The sequence below is a fragment of the Acomys minous genome (genome assembly GCF_964271855.1).
Source record: "Acomys minous genome assembly, chromosome: 4".
NCBI lineage: Eukaryota > Metazoa > Chordata > Mammalia > Rodentia > Muridae > Acomys > Acomys minous.
In genome coordinates, this window is record NC_140486.1 from 48175842 (window position 1) to 48202216 (window position 26375).

Genomic DNA, 26375 nt, shown 5'->3' on the forward strand with positions numbered 1-26375 from the left:
GATCAGTGTTACATCTCCTACCCTTAAAAACAAAAAACGAACTCCAGCTCTCTCCCTGCCTCCCCCCTCCCTCCCTCCCTCTCTCTCTCTCCCTCCCTCTCCCTCCCTCTCTCTCTCTCTCTCTCTCTCTCTCTCTCTCTCTCTCTCTCTCTCTCTCTCTCTCTCTCACACACACACACACACACACAAACACAAACCTATGCTCAGACAAAAAGATCAGTAAGGTAAGTTTTTGAATTTTTGTGCTTGGTTGCAGAGCATTTAACTCCAATACTTGATATTTAATTTGCTGATTTGCGGACACTTAACAGTACGCGTGCCTGACACAAGGTTTGGTTGAATCACCAGACAGAGAGTGCTGGGCTGCACAGCTCCTCCAGGTCTATCAGTTGGAAATCATTCCTCAGAAGCTTTTAGGGTGGAGAAGATGTGGGGTGGTAAAGAGAATATTATTAAGGAGTACTGATGCCGAATGTGTGAGTTCATAATTCATTAATGAAAATTCAGTGGTGAAAGACACTTTGAAGTATTTCAAGCATACATACCATTACAGAAAGTAATATAAGCAAATTCTGTGTACCTACCAGTAGGCTTTATTTAATTTTAACAGCTTACCATATTTAAATAAGAACAAGGTTTAGCCTTTTTATTTTGAATAATTTCAGAATAGTTGCAAGTGTAGTATAGATAAATGCTATACATAGCCAACCGTGGGTAGCTGAGCGGGCATGGTTCTATATTTGAGGATGGTGGAGTCACGTGCAAAATGATGTAGAATTTGCAAATGGCCTGTGTACATTCTCCTGGACAGTTTGCCATCTCCCAATTATACATGGCTGTCTCAGACAATGCACATAGTTGATGTGCATGTTTAGGAAATGTATTAAAATTTCCATTTGTGATGTAGGATGTTGTTGGACTTACACACTTTACATATAAAGTTCACTTTATTCTGTGCCCACATCACCCCAAATGCTAACACTTAGTTTCATGCCCCCATTGATTCCATGTAAGTTGCAGACACGATGTCTCTTTACTTTTCTTAGATTCCTTCATTACCAACATATAAAATCAACTTAGCACTGATACAGTTTCATCATCCAGCCACAGCTCTTAGTAATGATTTTCCAGTTTGCCACAATGTCTTTTTTTCTAGGCTTAGGATCCAGCCCAGGCTCACGTGTTGCACCCCACAAGGTTTCTGCAGTGTGTAAACCTTGAGCAGTTCACCAGGCTTTACCTCTCATGACTCTGGACCTGAAGATTTGGCCAGTTCTACTGGAAAGACATTCTCCCTTGCAGTGTGTTAGAGTCTGTCGCTTGACTAGGTTCAGACTGCACTTCTGGTGGGAATACATAGAAATGACATCATCTCCCTCTCAGATGTCTTTGTCCCACTACTGTTTTTGTTAACTTTGATCACTGATAATGCTCTAGAAATTCTCTAATTATTTGGAGTTTTCTCTGTTGTAAACTTCCTCAAATCCCATTATTAGAGCTTTGATAGGAATTTCAGTAAATATGTAGGTTGTTTTAATTCGTTCTGTACATTTCTATTTATTTCATTATTTCTTACATTTTTATCTGCTAATGTGTGTGTGTGTGTGTGTGTGTGTGTGTGTGTGTGTTCATGGAGCTCTGAAATTAGAGCTATAGGCAATTGGGAGTCTCTAGAACCTTCTGTTTGATCTATATTCTCTTTGGGAATTATGTTAAAATCAGACACTGTTTTCAAAGCTGTATTTTTAAGTGATGGGAGCTCATAATTTTCTAGCTGTTTGACCATACTTTCTTTTCTTAAATAATTATAACCAATTAGTTTCTTAAGTTTACAGCTAGAATTTGTTGCCTTAAATGTTGTTTGGTTGTTGTATTAATGGTTTACTACAATTGGTTTGTTTGGTTTTTTTGAGACAGGGTTTCTCTGTGTAGCCTTGGTTGTTCTAGACTCACTTTGTAGACCAGGCTGGCCTCGAACTCACAGTGATCCACCTGCCTTTGCCTCCCAAGTATTGGGATTAAAGGCGTGTGCCACCACACCTGGCATTTTTGTTTTTGTGCATGTGTGCACATGAATCTTTAGCTTCAACACTTCAGTATAAATTTAATAATCTATCTTGTCAACAGAATATAGATTTAAAAAACCAATCAACTCATTAAATCCGTGTTTATATTATAAGAGCTAAGAAAATGCAGAACTGAAATACTTTATTAGCCAAGAGTGTAATTTTGGACCCAAGAAGAAAATAAAAATCCACAGGACATACAGCAAGAATGGAATTCCTTTAAACACCAGAGAAGAAAAAAAAAACACTTAAAAAATGACAGTCCACTGACAGAAAATCTCACATTTGTAAAAGTCATAAATTATAGGAAGAAATTTAGGCTTATAATTTCTTTATTTTTTTTTAGGCTTATAATTTAAGTAGAAGATGTGTTTAAAGTTCTCAACTACTCTGATTCTTTATCTTTTTATGTCCTGGATGCCCCCACCCATGGGGTCTCAAGAGGCTCATATAGCTTCAGATTGTAGATGTAGCTAAGGGTGACCCCAAATTCTTGATCCTTTTGCCTCAGCTTCTTAAGTACTGTGATTATAGGCATGTGAGGCCATCATGCCTGTCTTCCATTGGTTCTGAAGTGATTTATCAGCCATATATGGGGACGGTTCATATCTGCAGTTCCAGCACTCAGAAAATGCAGGCAGGAAAATCACAAGTCAGAGGTCAGCATGGCCTATACACAAAGTTTCAGTCCAACTGATGAACATGGTGAGAGCCTGTTAAAAATATCGCTCAGGTTCCAGGAAATAACTAGGTCTTTTAATGGTGCTTCAAGGCTGTGTGGTGGTGTTAATCTGGGTAATGCAGCTCCCAGTGATCAGGCTTACTGTTCACTGCATCTGATTAACCTCCCTTGGCCTTCATCTTACAACAAAGCACAGGAGTAGGCAGGGAAGATTTCATGGATTTACACAGCTGATGGTTCTAATTACTTATATTGGTTTTCATCAATAAGCTAATCCTAGGCCACCTATGTAGAATGAAGTAGTTTTGTCTGTATGATATTGCTGGCCTTCAATCCCTGTTAAAAGAATTTTAGACCAACTTGTCACTTCCTGGTCTATCTCTTTCATATATTTATATTTTACACGTACTTTACTAGACTACCGATTTCCTATGTATATATTTTGTGAATCTGTTCAATTTAACAGAGCAGACTAGGTCTATTAAGACATGGATTTATATTCTCACAATACACTTCTGTTTTTTTGAGACTGGACCTTACTATGCAACCCTTGCTGGCTTGTAACTCACTATGTAGATGAGGCTGGCCTTGAATTCACAGAGATCTGCCTGTCTCCTGAGTGCTAAGATTAAAAGCATATGCCATCACACTAGATTACCACAGCACAGTTATGAAGCACCCACAACACTAATAAGGAACGTATCTTGATTTTGTCATTTTCACCACACAAAAAAAACCCAACTGTTTCTGAAGTTGCATGACAAAATTTCTGTCCATTACCCTCCATTTTATAAGTTACTTAAAGAGATATATTTTTAAGCACACATAAAATATCTCATAATGAGAGATTATAAGACTAAGATGTTTAGCAATAAAATCACAACTTGTATAGATTATAATTTTACATTCACACAAGTAACATTATGGCTTTCGATGGTTTTCACCACTACTGCTTCTGAATAAGTGGATACTCAATTCAGAACAACGAAATGACTTAGCCAGACACAGTGAGAAGTAAAAGACAAGTTTGTTTTTGATGCAGGTCTCTTTCTCAAAGGAGATAGCCCTTCGCACACACTCCTCACAGTATGACTAAGGGCTCGTTCCCAAAGTTCCCACTTCCACTCTCCACCCTTTTTTGGAGACAGAGTACTGGGATTTTAGGCATGTTCCCTAGCCCCAGGATGCTAATAGAAATCTACAAGTGGAGGCCACCTGTGTTATGCCTACATGCCCAAGATCTCAGCTCCCCAGCAGTCTAGGGATGCAAGATTATAAATTTAAAACCATGCTGGGCTACAAAGTGAGTTCCAGGCAAGCCCAGGTATCTTATTAAGACCTTATCTCAAAATGGTGGCATTTACTTAGCATGCATTCACTCTTAGATTTAATTGCCAGTGGCATTAAAAAAAAAAACACTCCCAACTACTACTGGGGTATAATGGAATATATAGAAAACAGTGAGAGCAAGTATGTACAACCATGGATTATTTTCACTGATATAGCTTATAAGGTCATTACAAGTTTACCTGAGAAAATATTTCCTCAGTATCTTCAAGCAGAGACTGGGGTGCTGACAGAAATTCCTTTTTCTCACAGCTCTCTTGGCTGATGAGTGTGTCTGCGTAGTTGGGCTGTGGGAAGATCAGGTGACTTTTTCGAGAGTCGGCGGTGAGTGAGATCTCGTGAGAATAGGTCTGTAGAAATGCATGCACCCCGTCAATGCCTACGAAGTTGGAGGCAGGCAGTCCAGTCGCTCCATTTGCTGCAGTCTGGAGCAAGCGTGAGGAGTACCAGTGGCGCAGCTTGAGGACCAGGAGCACGATGACAAAGGCCAGGAAAATGCAGGAGACAACGGCCACGGCCACCACTAGGTACAGTGTGAGATCTGAATCCTGGGGATCGACAGGGGTCCCGATGCTACCCAGGTCAGCCAGGAGGTCAGGAATGCTATCAGCCACTGCTATAGTAAATGTGACTGTGGTGGACAGAGGAGGCTGGCCGTGGTCCTGCACAGACACCACCAGGCTCTGTTTCAGAGCATCTCTGTCCAGCAGGGCCCGAGCAGTGCGCACCTCGCCTGTGTGCAGTCCCACCGAGAAAAGCCCTGGCTCGCTGGCCTTGAGCAGACGGTAGGACAGCCAGGAGTTCTGTCCCGAGTCTTTGTCCACTGCTACCACCTTGGTCACCAGGTATCCGGGCTCGGCAGATCGAGGTGCTAGTTCCACACCGGTGGACCCATCAGTAGGGAAGACAGGGTACAGGATTTCTGGGGCATTGTCATTTTGATCCATCATGAACAGACTCAGAGATACATTGCTGCTAAGTTGTGGATTCCCACTATCACGGGCCATCACTCTTAGGTGCAACTGTTGAAACTGCTCGTAGTCAAAGGACTGCAATGCATAGACAACCCCAGTGTCCGAGTTGATGGAGAAGTAAGAAGACAAAGGCACTCCCTGAACAATGTCTTCCACTAGGGAGTAAGTCACTAGTGCATTTTCGTTGTGGTCAGCATCCTGGGCTTTTACTGAGAAGATGGAAGCTCCTCTGGGGTTATTTTCAGGGATGTAGACAGAGTAGGAGTCCTGTTCGAAAACTGGAGGGTTGTCATTGATATCTGTCACTAGCAGTGAGATGTGAGCGTGGGTAGATAGGGGCGGAGTTCCCTGATCTGTTGCTGTTATTGTGATGTTGTGCCCAGAGCTATGCTCTCTGTCCAGTGTTCTTTCTGTTACTAAGCGGTAATAATTGTCGACTAACTTTTCCAGTTTAAAGGGTAGGTTTCCAGGAATGGAACACGTGGTGTGACCATTGTTACCGGCGTCTTGATCATGCACACTGATAAGAGCAATTATGGTTCCAGGAGGAAAGTTTTCTGGTACTGCGGTGGTGACAGAGGTGATTCCAACTTCTGGAGCATTATCATTAACATCCAAAACAGTGACGAGCACCTTAGCTCTGGCCATGAGGCCAGCACCATCCTGAGCTTGGATTTCCATTGGATAAACTTTGTATTCTTCAAAATCTAGTGGTTCTTTACTTGATATTTCCCCTGTGTAAGAATCCAGCTGAAATTTCCGGACCACACTGTGGTCTACATTGTGAAAGGTGTACGTTACTTTGCCATTAGCTCCCTCATCCGGGTCAGTGGCATTCACCTTGAGTAGCCGAGTGCCTAATGGCACGTTCTCAGGGACGCTCACGTGATACTCTGCCTGAGTAAATGCTGGTGGGTTGTCGTTCACATCTACCACCTGAACGCGAATTTGCAGAGTCCCCGAGTGTACCGGGTCGCCCCCATCAGAGGCAGTGAGGACAAGGTAGTGCATAGCATCAGTTTCTCTATCCAGAGGGCTCTGCAGTACCAGCTCTGGCTGTAGTGGTCCTTCAGGACCCTGTTGCACATCCAGGAAGAAGTGAGGATTGGCGCTTAGCTGGTAACTCTGAAGTGAGTTTATACCCACATCAAGGTCTTGCCCAAGAGGCAGAGGGATCCTGGTACCTGGAGTCGTTATTTCACTCATTTTCAATTCCAGCTCTTCTAACTGGAATTGGGGAGTGTTGTCATTAATATCAATTACCTCTACATCGATAGGGAAAAGCTTCATTTCATCCTCCATCAGGATGTTAAAGCTTACCAGACAGGGCGCGCTCTGGGCGCACAGCTCCTCCCGGTCTATCCTGCCGGCTGTAACCAAGCTGCCGCTTCGCGGATTCAGGGAGAAAAGCTGAGACCTACCTCTAGAGACAATGCGGATGCCGCGCTCCGCCAGCTCCCGGCTCTCCAGCCCCAGGTCCTTGGCAATGTTGCCTACGAAGAAGCCTTTTTCAGTTTCTTCTGACACAGAGTAGCGGATGTTGCCAGACTCGGCTTCCAATAGTAGTTCCAGAGAAAGGCACAGCAGCATCAGCCGGCTCCAGCCGGTTAGCTTCTCTAGAGTCGTCATTGTTTCTCTGCTTTTCCAGTTCTTCTTTGCCGTAGTATTTTAGATAATTACGGCAGAGAGCTGTCCAGAAAGACGCTCTTCCTGGCGGACATTTTCAGTCTGGTATAATGGAGTCTAAGAGTCACGTGTTATATGATTTATTTATTTTTAAATTGGGCAAGCAGTGTAATGCATGTATCCCCCAGGTTGGTGAACAGCGGCGCCCAGAGTTCTAACAAGTTACTGCGCTCCTTGGAAATGTAGTTAGGTATTTTTTCTTAAGTCCTGGCTTACTGTCAGGGAAATAGTTTAAAAAAAATTTCCCAATAGTATGTATGCATGCATGTACGTACTTATATGTAAAGATGATACAATATTCACTTTCTTACAGATAAGTTTTTATACTGCATTATGCCGGAGAACCCGGTAGTCCAAATTATCTTCTTTCCCTGTTTGCTACTTAACAAATAATAACAACCACAGAGAGAGGAAAAATCAGTCTCCCGTTTATTGTGTTATATAGCCTGAGCATTTGATAATTTCTCAATCTGCAAAGAGCAGTTTGGAGGATGAAAAAAATATTGGGGAAGGGAGTATAAACTTTCAGACTTGCGGACAGAGTCTTCAAAACTGGGCCACTCCGTTTTCCGTCTGCTGTGCTTTGAACATTTCCAGAACCCTGGGATTTTGAAGACTGTGTTAAACCAAATCCTCATTCTCCTTCTTTTCTGAAGCACCTATGTTGACAAAAGTTTAACCCTCCTCAAAGGTAATATATTTTGAATAAAATAAGATTGGGGTCTTGAAATCAATCTCATTAAAAGTAACACATGAATATATAACTTAGACTTCAAACTCAAAAGATGGAGAAGCCGTGATATTATTCTTCATAGATGAAAAAAGCCACATCTTAATTTTCAGGGAGGCTACAGAGTTCTACAATCATGCACTCTATTCTCCAAGAGAAGGTGGCCCTTCTTAAACAGCGGTATCTTTTAACTAGGATGATGAAGATGACACTTTCCTTTTATTCCCTGATAGGGAACTGGAGCTGCAGTGGTGAGCCCACCTTGGCTCACTTCAGGCCGGCCGGTGGGCTCTCTCAATAACTTTCACTACGAAGAGAATAACGGAATGCTAGTGGTATGTCTGAGGTCAAAGCAGGCAAGAGGATATATTAGCAGGAAATGGAGAGCAGCTCCTGAGAAGTGGCTTCTAAGAACAGTGCGACATGCTGCCTTCGTACAGGATCCTGGCTGAAGGGAGTTCTTTAGAGCTTGGAGTTGAGCTGGACTACTTGGAATGGTGAAGAAGGCTGAAAATCCAGTCAATAAACTGACAATTGAGATGGGTGAGTTGAATCTTTTTTTTAATTTTTATTTTTGAGACAGGGTTTCTCTGTGTAGCCCTGGCCATCCTAGAGCTTGCTCTGTAGACCAGGCTGGCCTTGAACTCAGAGATCCGTCTGCCTCTGCTTCCTGAGTGCTGGCATGGGCCACCATGCCCAGCTGAGTGAATGGAATCTTATTGTTTGAAGAAAAGCATGAATAATTTGAGAATCTGGAGGAGTAACTTCCCAGCTTCATCCAGTTTTGAAGACTTGGTTGGTTATAGAAAAGAATTTCCAGATAACACTGTTCGTTCTGCTAGAAATGCCATGGTGGTAGGTCATTCTGAGAACTAGCTTGCTTTATCCAGAATGTTGTCTCAGCTTCCAGATCAGCTGCAGTAAGGGCAAACGTTTGCTGACTTTATCATATTCCGAACTACTAAGTGACAATTACAAGATATGTTTGTCCACTGAGTGAAATGCTGGCAGATATGAAAAATTGCTGATTACCTTGTTCAAAAAACACAAAATGGGAAAATGGTGGTTGACAGCAAACCAATTTACACATATAATAATCTAAAAATGAAACACAAGAGTGAGAGGTGAAAGTACAAGAAGAGGATTTTGAATAGATTCCAAAATAATTAAAAGAGAGGTGTGCAGATCTGAGAAAAGGCAATTTAAAAAGCTGTTATCACCAAGCACTTGGAATCGTTAGTCTGACCACCAGAGCAGCTGAGAGGACACTGGAGCCACTCCTTCCCACAGCCAATGGGAAGGGTATTCCTCAGAAGTCAATGGTTTTGTTGTAGTTGTGATAAGTCCATAGCTAATCATTTAAAACCATGTGAATAATCCAGCATATATTTTATACATTACACATGTACGTATATGCACATTTTCTGTAATTTTATCACATGCTGAGTGTCTTGACTCACTTTATTTATTTATTTATTTATTTATTTTTTGTTTTTCAAGACAGGGTTTCTCTGTGTAGCCTTGGCTGTCCTGGACTAACTTTGTAGACCAGGCTGGCCTCGAACTCACAGCGATCCGCCTGCCTCTGCCTCCCAAGTGCTGGGATTAAAGGCATGCGCCACCACGCCCGGCTTACACAGTGGCATGATGCTCTGTGATGCTCTGCTGAATTCTGAATTACTTGCACTAAGGGAAGAAGTGCACACCAAAGTCAGCTCACTTATAATTATTTTTATTTGCTTTGTAGTAATTTATTCTATTCAAAAAGTAACTTACCAGTCCACCACCTAATGCTCATTTACACAGAAATTATGACTTTGGTGTTTCAGCAATAAAATAATATTTTTGTGAAGCATTAGTATAAATTATTTGGATATATAAATACAGTAGAGATCTTTCCATCAGGGAGAAATATTTTCTTGTAAACATATGTCAAAATGTGATTTCTTAGTATTTTACTTCACAAAGGCTGAGCTTGGGCTGGGGATGCAGCTCAGTTGATCTGCACATCATGGTTGAGCATGCACAAAGCCCTGCTTTAGTCCACAGCACAGTACGCAAATGTGTAATCCTGTAACCCCAGCAGGAAGTTAGAATCAAGAGGATAAGAAGATCAAAGTCATCCTTGGCTTATACAGTGGGTTTGAGGTCAGCCTGGCTACAGGAGACTGGAAGAAAAAGAAGGAGGAGGAGAAGAGGAGAAGAGGAGAAGAGGAGGATGAGGAAGAAGAGGAGGAAGAAGAAGAGAAGGAGGAGGAAGAGTAGGAGGAGGAAGAAGAAGAAGAAGAGAAATAAAGAAAGGAAAAAAGTTGAACTCTTACATTATAAATGACTAAATGGAACATGAATTTTCTTGTGCAATCAAAATAACTTAAACAAATTTATCTCTTGGTTGTCTTAGGTTAAAAAACCATAATTATCTTTGCTTAAATTATCAGACCTGAAGGCTGGAGAGATGGCTCAGAGGTTAAGAGCACTGCCTGCTCTTCCAAAGGTCATGAGTTCAATTCCCAGCAACCACATGCTGGCTCACAACCATCTATAATGAGATCTGGTGCCCTCTTCTGGCATGCAGGCCAGAACACTGTTTATAAAATAAATAAATAAATAAATAAATAAATAAATAAATAAAATTTTAAAAAATCAGTCCCACAGCTATTGCTGATCTTCCATTGGTGTATTAAAAATCTAAACCTTTGCAAATGTTTAATTTATTCCTTGATAAAGACAGTTACTAAATACAATGTCTCAAGTTACAGTAATTTATTTTTCTTTATCTGACAAGAAAATATGGTATTTGTACTCTATGGTTTGGCATTTCAGGAGCAATTGAGACAGGATGCTGGCAGCCAACTAGATACAATAGCCACAAAAGGTCCAGAAAATGAGAAAAGGAAGGAAGGATTTAACAGCCAAATGAATTCTTCTTGGAAGAATTTCTGTTCTTAAATAATGAAATCTATAGTTTGTCAGAATCTCAAAGACAAGTATATGGCCTTCAAGGGTAGTAACTTATTGGTGCAATAAACCTCCATTATTGCAAGGAAGAAGTTCTATAATAATAATAATAATCATCATCATCATCATCATCATCAATCATCATACTACTACTACTTATAATAACAGTGACTTCTCAGAACATGGTAATGCATGCGAACTTCTTCTAAAAGGACTTGTGAACCAGAGAGGCACACATAAAAATAACCAGGGAACTTACAGAGCTTCCCATCCCCATCAACAAAAGACAAGCAGGAGCGACTTACAAAAGACTGTTCTAAAGAAAAATATTCAAACTCACACGTATATATTTGACTCCACTACAACATTTAAGTCTTCATTATTGGCACTGCAGCAATGTCCAGTTAAAGGATGTTTCTGGGAGTAATCTGAAGGTTTTATGATAGGCGAAGCCATGCATGTATGACACTAACACGTGAGTGTCTCTTAAGCTGGGAGCAACTCCAAAACCATGCTTCAGAGACCAGGCTGGCAGACATTCCTAGTGTTGGAGCTAGAGCAACGTTACAGGTCCAGGATGATCGCTGGCATTCCTTTGAGGAGGAAGAGTACAGAAACGGAGGCATAGTTTCCAAAACTGAACCTCCATCTGCCTGGCAATGCTATGCTGCGTACACTGAGGTCTGGCAGCAACTCCTGAAAACTCATGGCAAAGACTAGGTGCAGTGTAGTGACTGTCACCACATAGGCCCTGGTAGGGTTTGCCTCTGAGACATGGAGCAGTGTTGTATACACTTAGCTGCATGAGACCCTAGGTTGAAGAACCACATAAGATGGTTTGAAATATACTACAGGACAATTAGCTCTTCTGCTTCAAGTTGGTGTTCACTTTGGTCACCAGGGAGACAGGCTTCATGGTGTGCATTGCAGTGCCTTACCTAGTTGAAGCTCTTGGCAAAGAATCCTCCTTGCATTTTTTTTGTGTCAGTCACACACCATCACAGGGAGGCTCACGATGGCATTGAGCCAGTCAAAGCCTGGCTATCACGCTGAGAATCAATTCAAAAATAGTTTCCAGGAATACTGCCGCAATGTGCAGTCAGTTGACATAGAGCACTCTCTTGGTGCAAGATCACTGGTCAGGAAGAAACAGGAATTATGAAAGAGCCTAAGCTCTGCTTAGAAATGCTAAACTATTCAACGAAACTTGGGTGAGTGTTCCCAATTCCCTGGGCAGAAGGCACAATGGGATACATCTATAGTCCAGCATTTCAGGAGGCAGAGGCTGATGGATTAAAAATTTGAGGCCAGCCTGTGGTACACAGCAAGACCCCATCTCAAAGAAAAATAAGGGCTCAAGATGTGGCTCAGTGTGAATTGAAATACTTGCCTAGTATAGAAAAATGTCCCAAGCTCAAACCTCAGCACGAATAAAAGATGAAGGGAGAAAAGAAAAACAATAGCCTGTTTGAAAAGAAGAACCACTTTGACTGCTTTTTTGCTTTGACAGCACTTCACTTTGTAGTCCAGGCTGGCCTAAAACTCTGGATCTTCTTGGACAGCCTGCTGGATGCTGAGGCAGGTTACAGGCACGCACCATTACTCCCTGTGAGCAGAGCTCTGTTTGTTTGTTGTTGTTGTAGGTGGTAAAAATGCTTGGGTAATGCTTGAGCTCATCCCAAGATTGGGCTTTAGAGTCTGTTCCTTTTTAGGATTCCATCTGTCAGTAGGTGACAATTATGTAGTAATTCTTGCAGGTGAACTGTCTGTCGGTGGGGTCATTCTTTCTGCAACATTTTTCACCTTTCCAATTAAGCAAAGCTCTCACTTCTGCTGTTTGTTTATGCAACAGCAGTTCTTACCTGTGGACGCCTGGTTGACAGTGACCTGTGCTGCAGTCTTGACCTCCATTTCAACTGGGACTTTGAAAAAGGTCTTTAGACTGCCTCCAAATCTTTTATCCCATGCGGTTACTTAAAAAAAAAACAAACCAGAAATCAAGCATTTCTGCAATCTGAGGACAGAGATTCTACTCTGTATGTGTTGTGAGATTGTGTGGAAATGGCGGGAGAACTCTACCTTAAGGATGCCAAGAAGGATCATCTGGAATGTGGTCAAGGCGAGGATGGGCTCTTCTGCAGGATGGCCTTGCTGCATAGCTGCGGCTCAACATTCAAGGCTTGAAGGCTTTATTTTTGTCCAGAGATGTTCTGTCCCGGGGTCCATCACTGAGGAATGGCAGTCCTGCTCCTCTGGTTCAGGGTTTCTTCAGTAGTAGTTCCCAATATTTACCGCTGTAGTGCTCTCCATTCATTTCTGGAGTCAGAGAAGATGGTTACTGAAAGTTATGCGCGATATATTTGTATCAGCATCAGAATCTTTAAATACTGCTATTCAGATGCCATCCGGGATTTTCAAAACAGTCTGGGCCACAAGCCGCGGTCATTTAAGTCTAGGATGAAATTCTGTCTATATGATTTTCAGTAGATTTAATTTACAAATCCTAGTGGCTTACGTAATTTCTTTGGCGGAACCGCTGCGTCGACCCGGTCATTCTCCTGCTGGTCTTTGCTGTCTTGGCTAGATGGAACGGTTCTCCTCGGCACTCACCCTCAGATTCCCCGTATTTAAACACTCAGCCCTCTTTTCCAATCACGCTGCGCAGTGGGTTCGTTGTTCTAGGGGCAGAACAAAGACAGCAGGAAAGGAGGCGGTGCTTCCTGCGCTCCGCGCGCCTGCCCCGTGGGTAACTTCCTATCCACGCAGCTGATGAGACGCGAATTCCCTCCCTGTAGTTGTCTCCAGCTTTTCAAGAAGGAAAAGGCAACACCCCACTCCGAGTTGTTAAACATCCTGGTGATGGTGATCAGGATATTCTAAGGGGAAGGCAGGAGAGAGGGCGACGAAGACGAAGAGGTTCAAAGAGAGCGCAGGGTTGCCGAGCACTCTTTAGAAGTGTCTGCGAATGCCTGGGGATCACTGGGTCAGAAATGGCCGGGGACTGCACGACAGCGCCACCCAGAGGTCCAGCGTGGTACCTATCACGCAAGTTGCTTCTGAAATCCCTTCGGAGAACACTTTACTTCATTTTCCTGAACCTTTTTTTTGTATTAATTTATTCATATTACATCTCAATTGTTAGCCCATCCCTTGTATCCTCCCATTCCTACCTCCCTCCCGCTTCCCTCCCTACTTCCCTCCCCTATGTCTGTGACTGAGGGGGACCTCCTCCCCCTGTATATGCTCATAGGGTATCGGGTCTCTCTCGGATCTCTTCTTGGTGACCTGTTATTCTTCCTCTGAGTGCCACCAGGCCTCCCCATCAAGGGGACGTGGTCAGAAATGGGGCCCCAGAGTTTGTATGAAGGTCAGACCTCACTCACCACTCAACAGTGGAGAATGTCCTGTTCATCGGCTAGGTCTGGGTAGGGGTTCGAAGTTTACTGCCTATATTTTCCTTAGCTGGTGCCATATTTGAGCAGGAAGGACCCCAGGACTCAGATCCGCCTGTTACAATGCTGAACCTGTTTTTGAATACCAGCTACTTAAATGTGAGGAGTATAGATTGTATTTTTTGGCAAAATATTGGTAAAACTATCTTTTTCTAAATTTAAACGAAGTAATCTAGTCGATTACAATTTGACTTAAGAAACCTAATACAATCTTTTCTCGATAATTTTTTTTTTCCCGCTGCTGAGTATCAGTGTCAGGACTTTGCACTTGCCTACACAAGTGGTGTACATGCCCCACCCTTGGCACTTATTTTTGAAGATGACACACTGATGAAATACTTTTCTTTGGAAAAAAAGGAGGCGGGGGAGTAGTTGCCAGGCTTGGTGGGACACACCTGTAATTCCAATACTCAGGAGACAGGAGATCCATCAGAAGTTTGAAGTAAGCCAGGTTTACACAGAGTTCCAAGGCAGCAAGGGTGGCATAAAGAGACGTTATCGCAACAAAAAGGAGTTCTCTTTACTAAAGAAAGTATCCGCTGTAAAAAGATACATCATAAAAACCAATTCCTAGAGTTTAGATGTCTCAGTGTGTGAAACAGCTTGCCGGGCAAGCATGAAGTCCTTAGTCTAAATACCTAGCAGCCACGTGAAAAGCCGATGGCCACACTGCCTCCCAGAACCGCAGCACTGTGCCAGGTGGAGACAGGACATCACTGGGGCTTGCTGGCTGCCAGCCAAGCTCCAGGTTCAGCGACAGATCCTTACTCAGGATGTAACAGAGAGAGTAGAAGGAGAGGACGGGGAGGTAAGGGTCTTCATACACTGGCAAACACAGACAAAATTCAAACATAGTTTTCACTATAAAACATTGAAAACACTTAATAACAATTAAAATAATCCAGAATTGCATTTATTTAAAATTTTATTTTTGGTTATCTATTATAACTCTTCCAATATACATACTTAAAAATTTCCCCAATCAGGTGGGCGTGGTGGCATAGGCCTTTAATCTCAGCACTGGGGATGCAGAGGCAGGAGGATCACTGTGAGTTTGAGGCCAGCTTGGTCTACAAAAGTGAGTCCAGGATAGCCAGGACTGTTACACAGAGAAACCCTGTCTCACAAAACTAAAAAAAACCTAAAAACAAAACAAAACAAAACACCAATAATCAGCTCTTTTGTGGATAGTATTAGTTACTCACATCATTTTACTAAAATATATAGTTTAGATGCCCAGTGCCTGTATACCTGGGTATCAACCAGAAAAGATTGTGCAGGGGTTTAAGACAAGAGAAAGCCTTTGTTTGTTGGCCATCAACTACACTGGGTGTTCAGGACCCCAGTGTAACCCTAAGCCTTCCTCAGGGTGAGTTTTAAGCACAAAAACCATGACATGTGTTGACATACTTCAGGTAACAAGAACAGCTAGCCAGAAGTACAGACACCAACAAGCAAGGTTAGCACATTTAGAGACATCCCAAGAACTACAGACTGTGCTGGATTAGGTCTTTGTTTTCGTGCTGCTGGGTAGTGCTGTTTACATGCCGGATATTTACAGCCTGAATGGTACTCTCATCATGGAGTCAGTTGTGCTAAGGTCTGGGGCCCATTACATACCCAAAGAGAAGATGAACCCTTTCATAACTGTGTAGGTTCTGATAAATCTAAACAAATAATGAGAAATTCACTTAAAATTTAATTCTTTGTTAGAATTATAGGTTTAAAACTGTAACCTTAGGGCAGTTTCTCAATCTTGGCATTATTTTGAGCTAGATAATTTCCTATAATGTGAGTATGTGGGAGGGGAGCTATTCTGGGCCGTGTTTAATGTTATCCTCAGGTGTCTCCCACTACATGTTGGTAGATCCTACTTTCACAATTGTGACAACTGAAGTGTCTGCACATTGAGGTAGGCTCCATTCTTCCAACCGCTTTAAGAAACACAGGTTTACTGTATTTACAAGTAGAGTATTGCTGATCCAAGGGTAGGAATGACCTCGTTAGTCAAGTGAAATCAAAAGGCAGACTTACTTTCCCCTGAGTTCAATCCCAAATAAAACCCAAGACTCTGGGAATTTTTGTGAGAGGTTATTGGGGACTAGATAACTTGAGCAGGGAAACTCACTCTAAGTAAGGGCAACACCTACTGGCCGCAACACAGGGAAAGGGAGGTGGAAATTTCCTGCCTTCTTGCCCTCACTCTTACCAGCAGTTTGGCCTCTCCTCTGTCAGACTGCCATTGCTAAATTACCCTAATTCAATCTGATAAATCCCCTCATTAGAACACACACACACACAAACACACACACACACACACACACACTTACACACACTTCTGTTCCTTTTAGAGAATCATGAGTAAAATAAGACTTTGGAAGAGCTACTTTGTCAACTGGTCATGAACAAGGGTGGACGTTCTCCACTGACTGCCAGAGGGTGACTGGTGACATAACGTGTGGAAGTTTACAAGCACAGGAAACAGAACTGAAAGAACAACAGAGTAGGTCCCCATTCTTCAACACCAGAAGAGAAAAACAATCTGTATTGTATAGACGCAACTGTTCTATACTTCAAGATCTGAACTGTCCAGTCAGTAATCCTTAGCCATGTTTGGCAACTGAGCACTTGATCTGTGGCTGGTTTAAACTGGGATGCATTCTAAGTGTAAAACACACCTTAGATTTTTGAAGATTTAATTCAAAGTAAGAATGTAAAGCATTTCATTAATAACTTTTACAGTGGTGACTTATATTTTAGATACATGGGTTTAGTTATTTTCACTTGATTATTTTTTCCATTTTATTGTGATTATCTGATAATAGTTATGTGTTTTTTAAAGCAGTGTTACAAAAGCTCATAACATTGCACATGTTAGGCAGGTCCTCTGCGTGTTACTGCTCAGGCCCCTAAAGACTTAAAATCACATCTATGGCTCCCATCTATAGCCACATCGTATTTTTTTTTAACTTATTATATAGAAGGCATCTACTTGGTATAGGAACTACTATATATTTTTATTTAACTTGCTTTTTAACTTCAAAAATTTTTGGTGATAAGCCAGGCGTGGTGGTGCACACCCTTATCCCCAGCTCTTGGGAGGCAGAGGCAGGCAGATCTCTGTGAGTTTGAGGACAGCCTGGTACACAAAGTGAGTTCAGGACAGCCAGGCCTACACAGAGAAATCCAGTCTCAAAAAACCAAATGAAAAAAAAGGTTATTTAGCAATACATATGGTTTCTTTTGCGTATTATGTTACCTATTTCCTTACAGTGGTGGCTATTTTTGGTTCTTAACTTGACTATATCTGGAATTAACTAAAATTCAAAAATGGAGAGGCACACCTCTCAGGGATTTCGCCCTTAATTTGAAGTGGGAAGATTCACTTCTAATCTGGACCTTTGAATTGGGAAGACATTTTTTTTTTTTTAAATTCAGATCTTTTGAGGTGGGAAGAGCCACCTTTAATCTGGGCCACACAGCCTGCAGGCAGCCTCTGTAAGTTCATGGAAGAAGGAAGCTCTTGCTCTTTGCTTGCTTGCTTTCTCCTCAGTAGCAAGTTGATTCCTTCACTGGTATTAGAGCCCACTTCTTCTGGATTACAGTGTATTCCAAAGAGCAGCCTCACGGACTGAACAACTACTGGATTCTCGGACTGTCCATTCATAGGCAGCCATTGTTGGATTAGCTGAAACACAGCCTGTAAATCATTCCAATAAACCACTCCCTCCCCCCTCCACAAACACACAGATTTCAAAGTAAAAAAAAAAAATTATGTATTTACTTTGTTTTTTTTAAGTTAACTTATATATTTACTTTGAATTTAGTCTTCAAGTCTTTGAAATTAAATCTAGGGCGTGTTTTACACTTAGAACACATCCCAGTTTAAGCTAGCCACATATCAGGTGCTCATCAGAGAGAGATACAGATTCCCTCTATAAGTGTTGCTATTCTAGGTAACCCTGACTAACACATTCACCCCTTAAAAATTTTAATTTCAAAATATAGGCAGATGTTCTCTCATTACTCACATAGTTAGTTTTTTTTTTAAACTTCTAATGTATAACCATCCCCCTATGAAGAATTCTAAAGGTTTTTTTTTTAAACAGGAATTTTCAAATAACACGGGATCAACAGTTGCTTATTATTTTCCTTCCTATAGAGAGGACGCTCTGGAGAGTGTGTTACTGCTTGAGGAAACTAACTGCTCCCCCAAATCTTTGTTCCACTTGCATTACAAGAATAGGATGGAGCAAGTGTAAGTTTTTGGGCATTGAGGACTTTTCTGTGTATTTATTAGATTTTGAAAAAAAGAAAGACATTAAAATAATGGTAATGTGGCAAAGTCCTTTGTTTTAAGGTCAATATAGTTTCCCTTTAAAGAGCAACATTTAGAAAACATGTGAAACTCGAAAGCAGACAGTACATTTCAGGACTGAAGGAGGCAGATGCTTTAGGAAACCTTTAGATGAGTCCGTTATCTCTGTGCAGTTTAGCTAAAACACCCCCAAACATTGGCCAATGAGAGTTTCATAAATTTATGTCAAGTTATCTTTTGTGACAAGAGTATTTGAGCATCAAACTCACAGGGAATGAAATGAAAAGTAATACTTGTATTCTTTTTATGTATAAACATGGTCTCCTGGTTTCCATGGTTAGGTCAAGCACTGTCCACAGGTCAGCATCTACCTGTCTACTGGTATAAGTAGAATTAAAAGGTTATAAAGACTGTTCCCTTAAAAAAGAGTGAAAGGTTATATTGGTGTGGTGCTCTGAATGAAGACGTTCCCTACAGCTCATTTAAATGTCCTCTCATGATAAAGTATGACAGTCTACTTAAAAATAGTCAAACATATACTGTGTTAGACTTTAGTCTCCTCCTTTTTTTTTTTTTTTTTTGAGACAGGGTTTTTATGTAGCCCTGGCTGCCCTGGAACTCATCACTCTGTAGACCAGGCTGGCCTCATAACTCACAGAGAGCCAACTGCCCCTGACCCGAGTGCTGGGATTAAAGGCATGAACCACCACTCCCTGGCAGATTTTAATTCTTTTGACAAGATATCTTATTTAAACAACCTAACAGAAGTAAAGACTTATTTTTCCTCCTGGTATCAGTGACTTCAGTCCCAGGATGCCTGCCTGGCTCCATGTTTCTGGGCCTGATATGAAGCATAGGCTAACGCCAGACAGGTATGTGACAGATGTGGTCAAGAAGCAAAGAGAGTTGAAGCAAGGCTAAGAGATCTTCCCAGGGCACGTCTCGTCTCCACTGTCCTTCTTTCTCCAACTAGACTCCACCATTTACTTTTCACTACATTCTAGTAATTTCATATTATTCACCAATAGATTAACTTGTCTGATTAGACCACAGTCCTCAGGATTCAATCATTTCCACAGAGTCCATCAATTGGTATCCAAAATACTAGTGCCTGTTGGGGCAAAGCTTGATATGCAAGCAAGGCACACTGTGTTGGTAAGTCTTCCCCACTTTACAACAACCAGCACTGTAGGAAGGTAGCATGCATTAAATAGCTCTATTGAATTTTAAGGTGACATACACTAATTTTTCTCTCATAAAATTTTATAGATTTAGACTACATTTTCTTTAAGATAGATCAACTATGTTATCCAATTAGCAATTGTATGTACCTCCTGTTTGTTTGTTTTTAGGCAGGGTCTCACTATGTACCCCTGGTTGGCCTAGAACTTGCTATGTAGACCAGGATGCCCTCAAACTTACAGAGATTTACCTGCCTCTGCCTCATAAGTGCTGGGATTAAAGGTGATGATCACCAAGCCTGGCTCCTATGTTCTTGTATTAGTCACTGGAGCACAATGAACAAGCCAAAGCATTCTACCACGAAGTCAATTCAGTAAATACAAAGTGAATTTTGGAACTGTTAACCACATTTTAAGAGGGTCATTTTAATTTAGTTATGGCTAGTATTTTAGAAGACATATATCAAATGACTTTAATGCAGAGCCACAGAGATCCAACTAAAACAATATGTGAAAATGGATATCAAGAAGTGGAAAAACCAGTGTGACAGAGCGCTCCTTTGATCCTGGTGCTCAGGAGGCAGAGGCAGAGGCAGGTGGCTTTGAGTGATGTTGAGGCCAGCCAGGGATTCATAGTGACCCTGTCTCAAAAACAAAACCAAAAACCCACCAAAACAAACAACCCCCCCCAAAAAAAAAACCAGTGGAAACTGTCATTTTATTCCAAAGTACTATACCACATGTTGATGAACACCTAAGTATCCATAGTACAAACATATCAAAGCAGTAAGACAGTAAAGAAGTGAAATAAATTCTAAAATAACTTTACTTGCCAGTAAGAGCCAGGGCGTATGCTGGGGATGGTGGCTGTTATCTCAGCACTTGGAAGGCTGATTGGGCCAGAAGGATCACTAGGAGTTCAAGATTCTGCCTAGGTAAGGCCACAGAGACAATGTATCAACAAAGATTTAAAAAGAGGCCCCCAAACCTTAGCACACTCCATGATGAAAGTACCATTCATCACGTGGACAGGAGCAATGGCCAAAACAAAAACAAAGACTTAATTCATCAAACTCCATAGTTCTGGGGGAAAGTCTCTAAATGTACTAACCTTGCCTCTTGGCTTCTGTAGTTCTGAGAATGATTTGAGGACACACTGGGATACAGAACACCAAAGTGTAGTCGCTGTCTAGCTAATAACGACTTTTTATTGGCTTAAACCTATGTCTAAGCAGTGTTATCTGGTGGATACCCCCACAACACAACCAGACCATTTGTGTTTCAGACAATTCTGTTCTAAATGAACCTGTGCCATCATAAAAGCATTGTTTACCTTTATATCTATCAGACATACTAACAAAAAGATCATATCACTCATCACACCTGGATCTCTGGAGCATCCTTCCCCCGCCCCCCGCCAATACAAATGAACACAAAGGCTTAGTTCCCCTCAATGAGCAGAATATTGTCTCACTCCGCTGGTTTGGGTACTTCACATTTTTACTTTGTGATTAGTTCCCAAAGCTTGTAGCAGAGGCCGACTGGGTGAGCTCTGGCAGTGAAGATGCTTTCTGCAAGGAACCCATTGTTTCCTGTAATCACTCGGCAGACTAGAAACTGTCCCGTCCCATGACTTCATAAAAGTGCTGTCTTAGGGGGCAAACTTATGTCTTTTCTTTTTTGGAATCCTCAACTTTCATTCGCAAGCCAAAGCTTTCCCGAAAACACTAATTTTAATCCTGTACAGGGCAGGAAGAGACAGCGTAATCGCGAGACTGCGCCTGCGCGCGCCGTGACGCTAGACTTCCGGCAGAGCGGCCGTCAGCGTCCTGGCGTCTGCTTCCGTTCTGTGACGTGGCGTTTTCATTTCCTGCTTGTTTTCGCCGGTGGTGAGAGGAGAGCTGGGCGCGTCGGCTCGGGTGTCCCGGGCTTGGAGTGGCGGGGCGGCGAGATTCGCGCCGCGGGTCCCGAGCCGTTTCGGGCAGCGCGCAGATCGCTGTGCCCGGGCGACCGGAAGCGCGGAGAAACCGAAAGGCAGCCGCGCCGCGCCGCTCCCCGCCGCTTTGCTCCGGCCGCGGAAAGCTGAGTTTATAATTGCCAGTGAACTGTAAGTACCCGGGGCAAAGAGAGTTCACGGCACCCTCGCCTTTAAAATATCTTTTTTTTTTAGCCGGGCGTGGTGGCGCACGCCTTTAATCCTAGCACTCGGGAGGCGGAGGCAGGCGGATCGCTGTGAGTTCAAGGCCAGCCTGGTCTACAAAGTGAGTCCAGGACAGCCAGGGATACACAGAGAAACCCTGTCTCAAAAAACCAAAAAAAAAAAAAAAAAAAATCCTTTTTTTTTTTGGTTGTTTTTTTTTTTTTTCCCGAGACAGGGTTTCTCTGTGTAGCCTTGGCTGTCCTGGACTCACTTTGTAGACCAGGCTGGCCTCGAACTCACAGCGATACGCCTGCCTCTGCCTCCCATAAAATATCTTATTAGAGGAAAATTTGTGGGTGGGGACTGTCTGCTAGACTGAACGTCTGTACCTAAAACCCCTCAGGCGCTGCCGTTTCCTTTGCTTTTGCGTTCCGTCCCCGCAGGATTGGGAGGCTCCAGCTTGGTATTGCGTCTGGTAGACGAGTGAGTTTAACGGGGACAGTGCTAAAGCTGCTGTATGTTTAGAGATAAAAGTAGAAAATTAAGACAAAATAGACCCTAGCTGGTGTTCCACTTTGTTGCTCTTTTCCTTAGAAATCTGTAATTAAGAATTTAAAATTATACTTAATAACAGTCTCCCTTTTAACTGTTGTAGGAGCTGGAATTTTTTTAGCGAAGCAAGTATTTATTGGAGAAGTAACTCACAAGGAATTAAAGATGAGTAAGAGCAAAGATGACGCCCCTCATGAACTAGAGAGCCAGTTTATCTTACGATTGCCCCCAGAATATGCCGCTACTGTGAGGAGGGCGGTGCAGTCTGGACATGTCAACCTGAAAGACAGACTGACCATCGAGTTACACCCTGATGGGCGTCATGGAATTGTCAGAGTGGATCGAGTTCCATTGGCCTCAAAACTGGTGGATTTGCCTTGTGTTATGGAAAGCTTGAAAACCATTGATAAAAAAACCTTTTACAAGACAGCTGATATCTGTCAGATGCTTGTATCCACAGTAGATGGTGACCTATACCCTCCCGTAGAGGAACCGGTTGCCACGGCTGACCCCAAGGCAAGCAAGAAAAAAGATAAGGACAAAGAGAAAAAGTTTGTTTGGAACCATGGAATCACTCTGCCTCTAAAGAATGTGAGAAAGAGAAGGTTCCGGAAGACAGCAAAGAAGAAGTATATCGAGTCTCCGGATGTGGAGAAAGAAGTAAAGCGGTTGCTGAGTACAGATGCAGAAGCAGTCAGCACTCGTTGGGAGATAATTGCTGAAGATGAAACAAAGGAGACTGAAAATCAAGGCCTTGACGTCTCCTCTCCAGGAATGTCTGGCCACCGGCAGGGCCATGACTCACTGGAACACGATGAGCTCCGGGAGATATTCAATGACCTCAGCAGCAGTAGCGAGGACGAAGAGGATGTAAACATCATCGACACTGAGGAAGATCTGGACAGACAGCTGCAAGACAAGCTAAATGAATCCGACGAACAGCACCAGGACAACGAAGGAGCCAATCAGTTGGTTATGGGAATTCAGAAACAGATTGATAACGTCAAAGGCAAGCTCCAAGAGACCCAAGACAGGGCAAAGCGCCAGGAGGATCTCATCATGAAAGTGGAAAACCTGGCTCTCAAGAACAGGTTCCAGGCTGTTCTGGATGAACTCAGACAAAAGGAAGGCCGGGAGAAGGAGCAGCTTAGCTCTTTGCAGGAAGAGCTGCAGTCACTTCTAGAGAAGTGAGAGCGGTGGTTTTAAGTCTTAGATGGCCAGCTTGAGAAAAGTTTTATTTTTACAGTAAGATCGCGAAATAGTTCTTACTCCCTGTAATGCTAGGAGTTTTGTTGAATCTTGTTGGCTGTTTCAGAATCAGTGTACTGGGTTTTCATTCTTGAGGGAGTAGGGTTACATAGGCAGGTTTGTTGTAAGGAAGTTATATGTAATATTAATAAAATGACACTTGGGCTTTAATCATGTCACCATAGGACTTTATTACTATTTGTGTGTTTCCCAGAAGTTTTTATTCCTACTCATTGGTGCTAAGATCAGTAAGAAGCTAGCATACTGGCAATGAAGTTAGTTTTATGTTTTTTTATCTATAAGATAGATAGATTGGTAGATAGATAGTAGCTATTAGCTCAGGAAGTTTCCATGTCATAGAAATGCAAGTTATTTTAAAGAGTTGTTTCTTACACAATAAAAGGTACTAATTTCCACATTATAATGTTTATCTTTTTCTTCTATGAATATTGAAAGTTGAGGTGTGTTCATGGAGTTTAATGACTGAATCGTGTCATTGATAAAGATACATGGTGTTCTTTTGTGTTTTCAGAAAAAGGAATACATAGGGGCAAGGAAATGGAGAAATTCATCTTTATATTAAGGTTCAAATCCACCCACTCCATCTAGAGGTGGGAGAACACTGGGGCTAAAGCCTTCTTAAACTACCCTGTTTTCATTGTTAAATATCTGTATCTTTTTATTAAGCACTAAGTTTATCTGTAAAATACTGGAAGCAATTATACGGGTTATCAGATAGACCACTCCACTTACTTAGATTAAGATTATATTCTTAACTATTGCCAATTTAATTGCTATAATTATTTAATAGACTGATATTTGTTCATGTTGATTCACTAGTATATCTCATTATGAGAGCCTGTGTCCTGTTCTGATATTTTAAATTTTCATACATATAATTTTTCTCTGCAGCATTTAATATTTTACAATTGAGAGGGAGTATTTTTGGAAAAAAAATTGATAAGACTCATAGTTAAAAATTAATTCCTGTCTGATTTATAAAACTTCACTTTGAAAATACTTGCCTCATAAAACAGTCAAAGCTCACTTAAAGTTTCTATTTGTCAAGAAACATTAATAGTGAAGTGTTTAGAAATCAATTATTAAGTATCCAGAATCATACTTCTTAATACTTAGAAGGTAATATTTCTCATAGCTGGTCATTTCTCTTTTACCAAAATATTTTCATGAGCTCATGACTGCAGTGCAGCTTAAGAAAGATTATCTCAATATCTGACTTTAGAGTATTATGGTCAGAAAATACATTTTCTTAACAAAGAGGCAAGTGAAAAATTCTAAGTATATCTAAGTTATTTTACCACACTTAAATAATTGTTACTGGAGAAGACAGATTTTTACCAAATCTTTTATACTAAGATCTGGGTACAGGTGATGCTTGAGTGCTGTTGGTATTGGAAGGGAAGGATGTTGGATGCACGTTTTTTATTAACAAGCTATCGTACTGGTCTGGTTCTGCTTCAGTTCTTATTAGCTCTACTTCGATCCTCAGATTAATTTAAGTCTGATGTGAACTTTAGATTTAGTGTATTCAACTGTGTCCTGGAAATACTTAAAAGCCACCACCCTGGCAAGCCAGGTATATGTGTTCAAAATGGAAGTCATCCAGCCTCTTTCATTGAGAACTCGCCCTTCTATTTTTCTACTGATAGCTGCCACAGTATCTGAAGCCCAAAACTAGAGTATTAGCAGCTTGGTATCAAGGCATACCTGTGTGTATCATCAGTGATTTTATTGTGTGATTTTTGGGCCACATACTTTGTAGCTTAAAATGTTTGCTTCATTTTTTTTTTTTTTAATCTGAAATGGAGGTGGTAGTAGCAATAGCCTCCCAGGGCTGTTGGATTGTATGGCAGACCTACGTATAACAATGCCTGGGATATGGTGAGTGACCAGTAGATTGGACTGGAACGTATGGACATTATACAGTCTTTTGAATTAAAGAGTGATAGTAATGATAGTAAAATGTTTACAAAGAAGCTTTTTTTAAATTTCTGAATTTTAATATTTATTTACTTATTTATTTATTTCTCATGGTGTAGCCCAGCATGGCCTTGGGTTCAATTCCCCTGTCCCAGTTAAAGCCTGGCATAGGAAACGGCTGTTTTAATTAGGTTTTGTTGCAGATTTTACAAGAGCTCCAAATCAAAGTTTATAATTTGGAAAGTTTTCTTCAAATATCTGCAGCATAAAAATTGACTCAATGTTCCTGTAGTTTTATTGTTTGTTTCCAGGCACCTTTGTAATCCTATTTAAAATGGCATAAGGAATGATGGATTGTCTGTTCCATAATTCTTAAAAAGTAAAGAGTTAACTGAAGATTAAAATCCAAGTAAGTCCTGTGTTATTGTGAAAGAGTCACTTTTCTCATGTGTCTCTTGGCTAAGGAGTATGGTACAGACATGAACATTTTTCAGTGTTTCTGGGCTCATGAACCAAGGTGTGCTTTTTTTTTTTTTGGTGTGTGTGTGTGTGTGTGTGTGTGTATGTATGTATGTATGTATGTTGGGGTGCTAGGCCTTGGGAATGCTAGGCAATTGCCCTGTCACTGAGCTGCATACAGGTCTTGCCTCCATGAATACATTTTGAAGAAATAATGTTTTAAAATACTGAAGAATATTCCCTGTAAACAAGTAATTTAGATGTGCTACAAAGAAGCAACATTCTTTCATACCTCAGACCAACTAGGGTAATTTACAGTAACATTTTAAAATGCATTGTTTCATGCCTTTATTTGGTGTGTACAGAACATTACATTTATGTAGTTTTTTTAAAAATGCAAAATGATTTTGTTATATAGACCCTTAGAAACTTGTATAAAAATATGAGTAACTATCAATGTGTGAATCTATATCTTTTTCACAGTTGTGTTGTCCTCTGCTGATGGTAACTGGCTCTAAGGATAGAACTCATTCCTGTGCTCAGGGCTGCTGATACCTAAGGTCTTTATCCTTTGAAGCCAAGTAACTTTTCCTCTTCTCAGAACAGAAAGGGCATCGTTTTTTGTTTTTTGTGGTTTTTTT

The 26375-nt window shown here is 41.4% G+C and overlaps 1 protein-coding gene across 1 annotated transcript; it reads left to right on the forward strand.

Annotated features, from left to right (window-relative positions):
• The first annotated feature begins 21230 nt into the window (after positions 1 to 21230).
• Positions 21231 to 23758, forward strand: TAF7 (TATA-box binding protein associated factor 7). The gene is made up of 2 exons (XM_084780193.1): positions 21231 to 21501; positions 22190 to 23758. Exon 2 carries the CDS (start codon positions 22252 to 22254, stop codon positions 23275 to 23277), a length of 1026 nt encoding a protein of 341 aa, XP_084636319.1. The 5' UTR covers positions 21231 to 21501; positions 22190 to 22251; the 3' UTR covers positions 23278 to 23758.
• The last annotated feature ends 2617 nt before the right edge of the window (positions 23759 to 26375 follow it).

Excerpts from the sequence above, each read along its gene's own strand:
- TAF7 (XM_084780193.1), top strand. The coding sequence starts at position 22,252 with ATGAGTAAGAGCAAAGATGACGCCCCTCATGAACTAGAGAGCCAGTTT.